The sequence below is a fragment of the Microcebus murinus genome, chromosome 5, assembly GCF_040939455.1.
Source record: "Microcebus murinus isolate Inina chromosome 5, M.murinus_Inina_mat1.0, whole genome shotgun sequence".
NCBI lineage: Eukaryota > Metazoa > Chordata > Mammalia > Primates > Cheirogaleidae > Microcebus > Microcebus murinus.
The window spans coordinates 32,343,570-32,357,380 of NC_134108.1; the positions used below are offsets into that span (position 1 = coordinate 32,343,570).

The 13,811-nt window shown below is 32.6% G+C and overlaps 1 protein-coding gene across 1 annotated transcript in view; it reads right to left on the minus strand.

Annotated features, from left to right (window-relative positions):
- LAMA2 (laminin subunit alpha 2) overlaps positions 1 to 13,811 on the minus strand; it is a 583,504-nt gene that overhangs the window by 229,989 nt on the left and 339,704 nt on the right. The window contains exons 16-17 of the mRNA XM_076002974.1: positions 12,717 to 12,830; positions 8,427 to 8,554 (exon numbers count right to left, since the gene is read on the minus strand). Of these exons, the coding sequence (XP_075859089.1) occupies positions 8,427 to 8,554; positions 12,717 to 12,830 (242 nt within the window). The remainder of the gene's footprint in view (positions 1 to 8,426; positions 8,555 to 12,716; positions 12,831 to 13,811) is intronic.

Sequence of the window (13,811 nt, forward strand, 5' to 3'; positions counted from 1 at the left end):
CTGAAGTAAATTAGGAATCTATTGGGTCTAGGGGGAAAGGTCTGGTCTTGGATACCTTGAATTTATAAATATTGTCCAGATAAAAGATTCCACATTAAGGGATTCTGGTGGCTGTCACAAACAGCAGAATCAAGATGCATGTCTCTGTGAGAAGAGAACCTCCTTTTAGAGAGCAGCCTATGCCTTGCCACCTAGGATCCAAGGGGAATCACTGTGGGTGATTTTCTTGGCAGGAGTATGATTTCACTGAAGAGAAGAGGCACACGATATTAAATAAAATGGAAAGAAAGAGGATTTTCCCCCATCCTTATCCTGTGATTTGCTATTGTTTTTCAGACACAAAAAACGGGACTAGATTTTGACAAATCTCCAGAGCGCATGTATGCTGCCTTCTTTGAAAATCTGTATTCTATCACTATCTCATCAACTGTGGAGAAAATGACTTCCACTAGAAGCACTAGTTTTCCCACTCTGTGGGACTACAGTGATTGAAAGAAAACCATGCCAATTATTTTTTTAAATCCTAAATCAGTTTATCATAGGTCATGTCAAAGGCAGTTGACAAGGCTTCTGACATTTTAAAACTATTTATAAAATAGATTTCAAATTCGTAAATATACTCACATGTCAGTTAAAACCAATAGAAGTAAAAGTAAAATGTACTCACTGACAAATATCAACACTTTTTAGGAAAAAATTGAGCAATAACAAGATTTGACTAGTTCTTTACAGTAAAGAGTACGTTGACAAACAATTTTACAGCATTTTCACAACATCTTATGAGTTGGTTGGGGCAGGCATAATTTTTCTTGCCCAGGGTCATACACTAATTTTCAGGAGAGTTTAGCATGGGATCCAGGACTTCAGATTCTTAATATGATGCTCTCTTCTTCTTATAACCAACTGTCATTCAAACCTACTGGTAAGAATTAAGTGAGTTTAAACTTCTAGCAACATAAATACTTGGCATGATGCATCCAAATAAAATTTTCTCATAAAATATATCTGTATTTGTACTTTGATATTCTTGAAACAACATAAACTGAGGATTTACTCCTTTACTGCTGTAATTGCAGTCAGAGTTATGGCAGAAAATGACATTCAATAACAAAAATAAAGTTAGAATAAGAAATAAACATGCACAACAAAAAGTGTCTACAGAGTTTGGATTGGCAAGTGTAGCAATTTGACACTCATTTTGGCCAAAACAGGAAGTTAATTGTTTTGTGACACAAAGAGGGAACTGTAAGATCATCATTGACTTCAAGTGATTCCAAAATTATACCATTTAACTCAAGTTGGCTAGCTCCACACCAGCAGAGAGAATGTTTTGCTTCCTGGATTATCTAACCCATGCCACACAAAACAGAAAAAAGCCAAGAACAGCAGGCATTTTCCACAAATGGGAGAAGAAGGGAAGCTATTATTGGAATAAATAGTAAGGATCTGCAAATGGAACAGGCCCTCTTAATGGCTGAACATGTATTTTTATTTAATAATGATCCATTTATAATTAAGTATATATGTGTGTATACAAAGTATATAAGTATGTATGTTAACATATGTGTATGTGTTTACATGTGTGAATGCATACATACAGGTACAATTAGTCTTGTTCCAAACAGAGTTTAATTCTACCTATCAAAATATGTATATTAAGATAAAATGACACAGTAAGGTTAAAGAGAAAAAAATGCTAAAAAATAAAATGAAATCAAGGGTATATTTAGAGTTCAAAAAGCATATTATAAGGAATGTTCATTTGATAGTGGTGGATCAACATATGGCTGAGCTTTTTCACAACTAATGCAAAAGGGAACCATCACATAAATGATTCAGACCATGTAGAAGCTAAAAAAAAAATAAATTGCTTAATAGAAGCTCAACTATTTTTGATAATCAGACAATATGAAAATTTCTCCTGTGGGTCCTAAAATTCAGTTCTAATGTAAAATGCTCCCACAGAGAGTTAATCCAATACCCTAAAATAAAATTAAGCACACATTAAGTATGAAAGTATTTTGCATTTCTTTAACTGTCATGCATCTGGAATAAAAAATTCTGAATTGCTTCTTGGGACTGTGATGTTATATAAAATGACCACTCTTTTCATTACTGGCATAAAATTTCTATCATGAGGGTTAGAAAATTAGGGCTTTTTTTTTTTCTTCGGCCTATTATGGGGGTACAAATTTTAAGGTTTCAAAAAATGCCCTTTCCCTCCTCCCCCCACAAGTCTGAGTTTCCAGCGTGACCATCCCCCAGATGGTGCACATCTCACTCATTATATATGTATACACCCACCCCCTGCCCCTCCTACCTGCATAATACTCTATTACTGTAGTACCTATGTGTCCACTTAGGTGCTGCTCAGTTAATACCAGTTTGCTGGTGAGTATATGTGGTGCTTGTTTTTCCATTCTTGAGATACTTCACTTAGTAGTATGGGTTCCAGCTCTAACCAGGAAAATATAAGATGTGCTATATCACCATTGTTTCTTAGAGCTGAATAGTACTCCATGGTATACATATACCACATTTTATTAATCCATTCTTGGATTGATGGGCACTTGTGCTGTTTCCACAGCCTTGCAATTATGAATTGTGCTGCTATAAACATTCGAGTGCAGGTGTCTTTTTTGTAGAGTGTCATTGGATCATTTGGGTAGATGCCCAGTAATGGGATTGCTGGATCAAATGGCAGATTCACTTATATCACTTTAAGGTATCTCTAAATTGCTTTCCACAGACGTTGAACTAGTTTGCAGTCCCATCAGCAGTGTAGGAGTGTTCCTCTCTCTCCGCATCCACGCCAGCATTTGTTGTTCGGGGTCTTTTTGATAAAGGCCATTCTCACTGGAATTAAGTGATATCTCATTGTGGTTTTGATTTGCATTTCCCTGATGATTAGAGATGTTGAGCATTTTTTCATATATTTGTTGGCCATTCTTCTGTCTTCTTTAGAAAAGTTTCTGTTCAAGTCCTTTGCCCACTTTTTGATAGGTTTATTTGATTTTTTCTTGCTGATTTTCGTGAATTCTAAGGATAGTCTAGTTATCAGCCCCTTATCAGATGCGTAGGATGCAAAAATTTTCTCCCATTCTGTAGGTTGTCTGTTTACTTTCATGACTATTTCTTTGGCTGTGCAGAAGCTTTTTAGTTTGATCATGTCCCATTTATTTATTTTTGTTGCTGCTGTGATTGCCTCTGGGGTCTTCTTCATAAATTCTTTGCCTAGGCTGATATCTAGGAGAGTGTTTCCAACATTTTTGTCTAGAATTCTAATCATTTCATACCTTAGGTTTAAGGGCATGTTTTGTATTTGCCCATACAACAAGGGATCAGGACTCCTTTCAAAAAACTGTTGTCTCAAACACTTGGGTAAGGAAAGAGAAACCAAAAATGGATGTTGTTGCAAACTATAAGAGAGAGAACAAGGGAGAAGGGTGGTGAGTATGTCCACGCACAACTGAAGAAGGGACAGAGCACTGACTGAGAGGAAGAGAAGAATGAAGGAAAAATTCATTTACTTCATGTTTTTGGTTTAGTCCACATGAATTTTTGACATTTCTCCCGAATTTTTTCTTCAGTTCAATGACCTGTGTTCTACTTATTCTCAAGAGAATCATTAAGCAAATACTTATTTCTTTAATTATCTTTAAATACTATGAAATTTGATTTAATCTCCACAATTGGATTTTGAAATTAGACTTGATTTATTTTCTAAGTATGTCTTTGGATGCTGTATTTCTCTAAACATATTTACCATTCTGCAAAACGAAATAATATGATTGATCTGGTAAGGCCTTTTGTAACAAATTAAGATATAGTGATTTCTTGACTGTTTAAGATATTTAGTTAATGGTTAAATAATTAAATCTGCATGTTGTTATCGCACTCTAGTCCCTTACATTAAAATAACTGTTAACATAACTATAAGTTAACATAATTATTGCCAAATAAATGCACATTTACTGGTTTTTATAGTGAACATCCACAGTTTGTCTAAGATTAGTTCTATTGATTCTTTTGTTTTTGTTTTTTTTTGCTTCTCCTCAATGTTTCTGTAATTGTTTATATTTCTATAACCCCACTGGAAGAAGCACAGAGGCGTGAGTCAAAATATATGGGTTCTAATATTGGTTCTGCCACAAGCAAGCTGTATGATCACTATTAAAGCATTTAATTTTTCTGGACTTGACTTTTCTCCCATAGTATATATAACTAGGAAGACCCATCATAATTATCCATGTGGATATACAACAATAAGTAGGAAAGGGCTTTAAAATATCTAAAGCATTCTCAAATTTCTAAAGAATGAATGGAAATGTTTCCTTGAATTTACCTCTCATCTTGAAATGTATTTCTCCATCATAAATACTAATTTTAGCAATGATGATAACCCAATACGACCTCTTGAATGACCTTAAAAATTAGCTCTAGAAATGTTCCATTCTTTCAAAAATTTAAATTTTTAGCATTCCTGATGTACTCAAAGTAGTAGTATTCATAATGATATTAGTAGATAGACCTTATTGAGAGCCTACCCAAGCCTTGTGCCAAGAATATCTTTAATTTTATTATATAACTAATGAAAATTTGTAACAACTTCAATAATATTATCCATTCAAATACATATTCAAGTAAGTATTTGTGGGCAGACATTGTGCCCTTTTCATATTTTATTTAACCTATAAGTTATATGATGTCAGAAATTAATATATATGAAACACTGGAAATATTTACATTTTTATTTGCTTCTCTAGAGATGAATTTTACTACCTAGTTATAATCTATAGCTAGAATATATACATCACCAAGATGAGAAGGCCAAGCAAACAGTGGATACTGTAAATAGATGATGAAGTTGATATGTGTAATTTAAATATTATATGCTTGTCTGTATTCATACATCATGATAATTATACCAATCTATCTCTATCTTCCTACACATTTGATTTATTTAGCAATATTATCTAAGAAATTTGGAGCCAAAATGCTTGTGATCTATAAGATTTATGACCAGGGATTAAATAGATAAATCACCAAGGTAAAACCATCACTAAGCCTTACATTTCACATGAAGGTTGCAGTGACCTTTAGTATGCTTTCCCTTCCCCCTCCACTCTTTTCTGAATAACCTGTGAAAATCAAATCCCATCTTCAGGATTATATGCAAATATTCAATTTATACCCTCAGAGTTTCTAACTCAGATTGTAACAGTAATGTTTTTAAAATGCTTTTTATAAAGGATAGTTTCTCTAGGTCATTAGGTGTCTCATTGTTTCATGATTTTTTTTTTTTAAATTTCAGGTTATTAGATTAAAATGGATTTTTCCCATCACAGTTGTAGAGTTAAACTATGAATATTTTCTAAATTGTTTTAAATTTAAAAGACTTCATTGCCCTAATCACAAAACTTCTAGGATTTAAAAACTAAGTATGTTATCAAGGACCTTTCTTTCTACTTATAAAAATGCCACACTTAAAACTGGAATTTAAAATAGGTTATTACTCTATTTCCAATTCTACTACTAAAGATGAAATTATTATTTAGTAATTTAATAATTATTTACTGTTAGTAACATCACCTTGAAAATTGAAGAATCTTTAAATATTTGAAGTTACTGGCATTGTTATCATTGTGTTGTCATCATTTAAAAAAATCAGGCTTAACATAATTATGTCAAATTGTAATATACATATTTTAGAAAATACCATCATTGAACAGTAGACCCATGATCCCTTTGGCACTGCCGGATGGTGTTTTAATGCTTACTGACTTTCTTTCTCGTTCAGTAACAACACAATTAAAACCCACTGTCAAAGTAGAAGAACAGCAAATATGGAGACAAGGATGGGTCATAAATGCCTATAATTACCCAAGCAAAATTCTCTCCCTAATGACTCCTCTGCATTTATAGTTCTGTTGGTCAGACTTGAGGGTAAATATATAAGGTCTACATATTCAATTATATAATTCTAAAAATGTATTCAGCTAGGATCCACGTGGTACAATGAGTGGCCTGCTCTGTCGGGTTGGTAGTTGTGTTAATACCCATGATATTTTGGCTGAGAAGGAGATGCAATATGAGGGGCCAGATGCTACCCTGCTTTCCTCAGTGTCAGTTAGTATTGAACAATGAGTTTCACGTATATGTGGATGGCTTGGAGAATGCCATTCAGCCACAGTGCATAAATAGGTCTTCCATTCTGTGAGCTAACCCTTCACACGTACACAGAGAGCAAGTCTGGTTGTGTGTTATGGCCATAGGAATGAGCAGCCATTAATTGTGAAGGAATTTATTTCATTTGTTCCCCTACATTCATCTTATATTCATTGTTTTTCAGTAGGTTTTCCTCTTGCCTTCTTCCTCTTCTGTGACACTCTTGGTTGTCAAAGAATCTTCAGTTTTATGCCCATCCAAGCTCATGCTCTGAATTCTGGAAATATTTTGATTGTTAATATACATTAAACCAATTTCTTAATTTTTCAAGGCCTTGCTAGGGAATTTGACTAACCCAGTTGATCAATTAATTGCTTTTAGTGCTATCATTTAAAAAGCAATGTGTATTTTTAAAAAGAAGTCCTCCCTGTAGAATGTAGGAAACTAGAAACACATAAACTTTAAAGTGAAAATTCCAACTGTGATACTTTAATGCTTTATGACTTTGAGTAAGTTACCTAATAACAGTTAGTACTTATATAGGGTTCACCATGTCCAATTACTGTTTTAGGTGCTTTACATATTTTTATTTTTTAATTCTCATGGCAGCCCTATAGGTGGGTCCTATTATCACAACTAATGATGACAGAACTGGAGCACAGAGAGTTTAAGTAACTTGTCCAAAGTTGCACAGCTAGAAAGTGTGAAATCCAGCATTTAAGCTAAAAAAAATTGCTTCTAGAATTGGCATCATAATGCTATTTTCCTACTTAGAGCTTTTATTTCTGAATCTATAAAATTGGTATAATATTATCCACCTTATTGGGTTATGTTTGAAGATTAAATAATACTGAACATAGCGCCTTTAAATATTAGTTCTTTCTCTTCTTTTCCAAACAATGAGCAAAGGAAAAAATTATGAGAGAGGAGGATTGTTGGGAGGATAAGGATTTCAAGTGGGCTGAACAGTAGGAAGTACAGTTCCAAGGAGGACTTTTCAACTTAATGTTAGAATTATTCACAAAGTCTTTAGTTTGTAGCATTCATTGAATCTAACAAAAGACCATTTTAATTAGGAGAATCTTGGGTAAGAGCTCGGAGTATGGCCTACCTGATCACGCCTTCACATTAAAAGACTGTAGCTGACAGATTTCACTTAAAAATCACTGAAAATTTCTGCTCTGCAAGCATCATCACAGTGTTTAGAAATAGCTGGAAAGTGCATAATATAATAAGAACTTTACCAAACACTAAACTTGCCTTTAAGAGGGTTCTAAAAAAAAAATTACTTTCATTTAGAATTAGAGTTGTTTACTAGTAAAAATTGTTGCTTTCTGTTCAACACATTAATGCCCCCATTAAACAAAACAGAACAAAACATTTTGCTTTCAGGGTCTTGCCTAGCTGCTTACTTAGAGACCACTGCCCTGAAGGAATGTGAATTTGAGCATCTGAAATAGAGCATTCCCCTAAAAGGTAAGGGGAACAGGCAGTTAGAGTGTTTTTGTTTTTTTAAGTCTGCTTTACCAGAGTGTTTTTCTAGGTAAACAACTAGAAAGAAAAAGAAAGAAAGAAAACTGGATGACTAAACAAAGTGAAAGGAGTTTGCATTAAACTTCCTCAAGATCTAAATAGTTTATGTAAACTAAGATGATAATTATCACCCATAGTTCAATACTCATATAATTTATAATCTGTACCATCTTATTAAAACAATTTTAATAAGATTTATATAATATAAATACATAAATATAAGAAATTATGTGGTAACTAAGGGATAGGATGGACACTTAAAGGTCAGTTAAATTAATCATTTCATTTTACCTTTTGAGAGATTGTGACTTACCCAAGATTCATAAATAAATAGTGTGAAACTAAGACCTAAATGTGCTGCATTTATATCAGTGTCCTTTTATTAAAGTACGAAGATATGTGTGTGTCTCTGTGTACGTGTGTACATGCATGCACATGTATGTATTTGTATAAATTATTTCTGTTCTTTGGAATTGGTTTATCAATTTTATTCTATACTCAGAGATATTCAATCACCCAACTAGAGTCAAAATATTAAAATTCTTAGAAACAGTCATAACTTTAAATATTTTATGTTTTGAAAAACCCATAATGCTTTCCTGAAAAAATTAACGCAATGCTTATTATTTATTTATGTGTGATAAGAGAAAGTATATATTTGATATCAAAAGTGCACTTGCAGAACTGAATGCCAGACTCATCTGTGAGGTAAGTTAGTTACTCACTTATTGGATGGGATATTGAGTGGACAGGCACAGGGCTGACAGTCTTCAGAGGTTCCCTTTGTTGGATCACCATAGAAACCAGGAAGACATTTATTGCAGTATGGGCCACCTGTGTGATCCTTACAGTTCTGTGGATGAAATGCACATCAGACTTTATTATTTTGGTCTCACACATCAACATGTTGCCAAAAATAGGTTTACAAAGTCATTAGTTTGTTCCCTGCCAGGAAGAATATTTTTTCCACAGTAAATGGTCAATTTTACAGCAGGAAAATAGCATTGAAAGTTAATTAAATATCCAGCTTACATACTACATGCTAGTTTTAGCACATGCATATATACAACAAAAAGATCACTGATATTCATCACAATTGTTTTCAGTATGCAAATCTTACTTTCTTCTTTAGGTTTTATTTTTTAAGAAAATCCAAATGATTGCGTGTGTGTGTGTGTGTGTGTGTGTGTGTGTGTAGTCATAGAGCCCTAATAACATATGTTTAATAGAAATTGTAGCTGATTCTAGGTAAAAATCAATCATTAAGCTTAAAATTGCTGATTTAATGAGAACAGTGGCTAATCATACAAATCCTCTGGGACTGTGTTCTTTTAGCTGAGACATTAATTTTGACCTTAGTGGACTCTGATGGTTTGGACAATGTACTACTGTATTACCTCTGTGAAGAGCTCACAATTAAACATTGAGAAAATTGAAAACAATTTGAACATATAGTAATATATAATGAAACCACAAGCACATATTACAATAATAACAATTTCCCTCAGATATTTTTAAAAGAAAGTTGAAATATTTTTAAACCTAGGTCTTTTTCAAAAACAAAAAAATCAAAATAAAATAATTTATGTCTTGATTTCTTCAAATTAATTAAAGTATGTTCCTCAACTCAGGCTGTATTTGTAAAACTCATCAAGACTGGTATAAAGGTGAAAAATTCAATCAAGCAGTAGAATTGTCTCTAAGCTTCAAATAGCACAATTTGATAAATTTTTATGATGTTCTGGCATCATGTATACATAACTTCAGTCTCCAATAGTACAATAAAGTGTATCTAATTCTTATTAAAAATTATACAGTATGGATTTATTGTTACTGATATACATTTTTAATTTAATAAGCATATGAAATTATAATTTTTCCCCATGTTGAAAAGAGTTCATCAGAGTTCAGGGGTGCATAACCTTTATTTTTATGCTCCATAACCAAATTGTGAAGGAAATAGCTAAATTATATATTAACTTTAAACAGGGTAAAAATGTTTTAATCTGGATGACCAGTAGAATGGTCAGACTAAGTTAATGAAAGTTCTGAATTATTATTTATTTTAATATATTTTGAAATAAGTCCAACTTCAATTACATTTAGTGAACATATTTAACAAAAAACCCCATAAATAAATACACAGTTTTGAACATAGCTTATTAAAGTTAGTTGGGAGAGGGGAAGATCTCTTTATTGAGTAGAAGATATCTTAATTATAATCATTTAACTCTTTGAGCCTCTGTTTATATCCTGTGAAATAAGAATCTAAAGGTGATGATTTATATAGTTTTAAAGCTCTGAAATTCCATGCCAGTCTCATCAACCACAAATGAATATGTATTTCAGTAGTAACTTTATTTTAAATTCTTTCTCAAATTTATTTACTAAACTTTTTAAAAGATACCAGAAAGGTTAACTTCACTATTAACAGTTATCTAAATAACACAGCATATTAGGAGGTAACGTGCAAAATGTGGATTAATTTGAAGAATGCAAACCCTTTGATTTCATCTTATTACTTACTTTCACTTTTCATGTTTAGATAAACTTATCTATTACTAAACAATTGTTTGTTTTTTGAAAAATTCTTCATATGTTGTCATACTGACTCAATTAGAATTATGTCTTCAAAGACTTAGGGTTTTAAAAACACAGGATCATAAAATTGATTATGACTTAAATAGGCTGAAATGGTATTTGTAAAACTTAACTGAAAATCTTGCATAACTCAGAGACCATGTTTTTCTTCAGCTAGTGATTTAAAAGAGAAATGAAATGTAGAAATCTCTTACATTTCTTAATATCATGCTTCATTAATTGGATTACAAATAATCTTAAAATGTAAGTATTTTTGCAATTGAAACTATAAAACAGCATTAGACAACCAATATAATAGACATCAAAACTGAAAAAGAGGAAAGTTGCACTCTGATGGGCTGGTAATTTATACAGGTGTCTTGTAAAAAATGCTTTCCAAATGTTTGTCCACATCACATATCACAAGATTGGTGAGAAGGATCAAGAGTACAACCTTCTCAGGTGGGTTTGAATGTTTCCTGAGTTACTTCAAATGTATTTTGAGTTAAAATGACTTTTTTATATAGACCCACACTACTGTAGAGGTCCAGATTTTGTTCTGATGGTAAAAATATATTTAAGTTGATTTATAATCAGATTTCAAAGCCAACCTAAGCTAAAAAGCAGTATATGCATAAAGTTCATAAATTACCTATTTAATACTACGAAAAACAAATAAATAAATCTATAATGCAGGGTCAACTTAACAGTAAGAATGCCCTTGATGTGCAACATTCAACTATTTTTCTCTTTATGGATCATATCAGAACAAATATTCTCAAAATGAGATATCAGCACTTAGTTATCAATACCATTTCAAAGACAGGGCACTCAAAAGTCTCCAGAATATATCCTGATCACCTATTTACCAGCTACAATGGAAAACTCAGGAAACACCAGAAACTGTATCTTCAAGATGTCCACTGTTGCCCCAAGATCCGTCTGTTATTTGAAAGTGCCCTCCTATCTCTCTGTCCATGAAACAGAGTCAATAAACTAGAAGACCTCAGATATCACTGCTTCCTATCTTCTTTCTCTTCTTTCTGTCCAAATTATGCTAAACGACACTATTTTATTTTTTTTAAAGGCTTCCATTCTTAGAAATATCACCAAATGGACCGGAAGCATGATTTAATTTTATCCTAATGAATTCCACATGAAATATTACTACAGGGAACTTTATGAATTTGGTATCATGAGGTATATATTTTTGTCTTAGTGTGAGTGAAGCAAATTCACATCAGTTTTGGGCTGAATATTTTCTATTGCATGTTAGTAAAGCATTTATAGGTAACTCAATATTTTTCCCAAAGCACATTTTAAAAGACTTATGGTATAATTAAAATGAAAATCACTTAGTCTTTCTATTCATAAAAATACCATTTGAAAAATCTACTGATCCACAAATTAAGGCTCTCATGCTTTATACTGCAAAGCAATTAAACAAAATCTTATATAGAGAAAACAGAAAGAGCATCAATAAAACTAAATGCCAAACTACATTGAAACAAAAGCCCTGAATTTTCATTTTGGATTTTTCCCAGAAGCTTTTAAGGAGAAGAGAAAGGGGGGAAAATGAGCAAGAGAAAGACAGAACATTAAGAATTACAGATCACAGAGTCTGCCTGAAATTCTGCAGGGAAATGAGAGTATGATATCCTCCTAAATTGGCACCGTTTCAAATTGTGTTTCTGCAAGACTAATGAAATGAGAAGTGTTGTTTCAAGCTTCATGCCATGTCAGACAATATAAAACTAACATGCCCTTGAGTTAATCAGAATGGTCTATTCAGCGTAATTCTCCAATCCAAAGGCTTCTTAGCAGGATGGAAAGTACTTTGCACTTTGCAGAGCTTATTTTCTGGTTAAAAGTATAGACTTAATTGTAGAAGAAGCAGTAGCTCTGGTGGATATGTATAATGCATAGTTATTATTTTTAATCTACATATGAAACTTTGTATTTAGTTAAATTGTGAAATTTTTAAAGAAACATGCAGTATACTCTCATTTTCAGTATGAAAAAGTATGAATTATGTTTATTTAAAACGTATTTTACACTTTCATATCATGGGGACATAAATTGTTTTCTATCTTAAAAGTACACTCTGCTTTTAGTAAATTTATAAAAGGATGGAAACTATAATACATGTATATTCATGGTAGATATGTATCCCATCATTAGTTATGCTTTAAAATAATGTATCTGATCCTAATTCAATTCTTAGACTAATATGAATAAACACTGCCTAATATTCGTTGGCGAGATCACATCTGAAAAATCATTCTCAGCTTCCAACTCAGTTCAATATAAAGACCTTTGTCACATCACTTCTTGACTCAAGTGTTTAAGGTCCCAAAGGTAGCAATCAAATTGTAAGGCCTGTTAAGCTGATTTCAGCCTTGTCAATCAGCATCCCCAAAGGAGAAAGCACTTACCAGGCATTCACCAGTGATGTCATCACAGGATTCCGCATGACCAAAGCATTGGCATGGTTCACAGATGCCACCGAAAATAGTGCCGTTAACTCTCCTGTGCCTAGGCCAACAAGACTGAAAGAAAGAAAATGTGTCACTCTTGGGGATTAAAATATAAGGGTTTTTTTTTTTGTTTCTGTTTTTTGATAATAGAAAATAACTTAGGAAATTCATCAAATGTGCTTGTCAAAGCCTTGCCATTATTGAAATATTGTTACATATAGATCTATTCCTCCTGACATTGGGGTTTCGTACTAACCTTAGTGTTACTGGCAGGTATGAGATTAGAAGAAGCATTAGCTTGGTGTCTCCTCTGAAATAGTAAAGCAGAGATATAAAGAATTGAAATGTGACAGTCTCAAAGTAAAAAGCACAGACAGGAAAATATTAATAGAAGAAAAAGTACTGAAAATAAGCAGCTGATATAATAGGATTCTTCAGAGAATCTTAGCTTAAGAGAGCATCCAATGTCATCCCAAGTAATTCTGATTCTTTGGGAATATTCTCTTTCTCACATACTAACTGCCCTTAGCTCCTTCACTTCCAGAAAACCTTTGACATCATTTAGAACAAAAGGTAGCACCCCACTCTTATATTTGTCCACATGCACACCTGACTTCTATGCAAATATAATTCATGTATTTCATTCTGAATTTCCTCCATCCAATTATGCTTCCTCGGATTTACACAAAATAGTTTATGATTTATTTATCATATACTTCCTTGATGGTTTGTTTTATGGCATTCTTTTTCTCTAAATTTGTTTATATTCATCATTCCTTTTATAAAATGTGAACAGCTTTATTACATAAAAACAGAATTCTGAATAAAACAGGATATTTGGGTTTCAGATTGCCTGTGTGTCAGCGCCTACTCTAAGTTCCCCATCAACCTTAATTAAATTTCCCTTCTGTGGGGATTACTACAAAGTGAATGCAGTGCAAACTAAGTGCAAGGCAAATATTGTTGCCCTCTAAGAGGTTATGATGCCCCTTAAGTATAATTGCATTTTGTGGGTTATTTACTATATTTCTGGATGGTTAAATACAACATCAT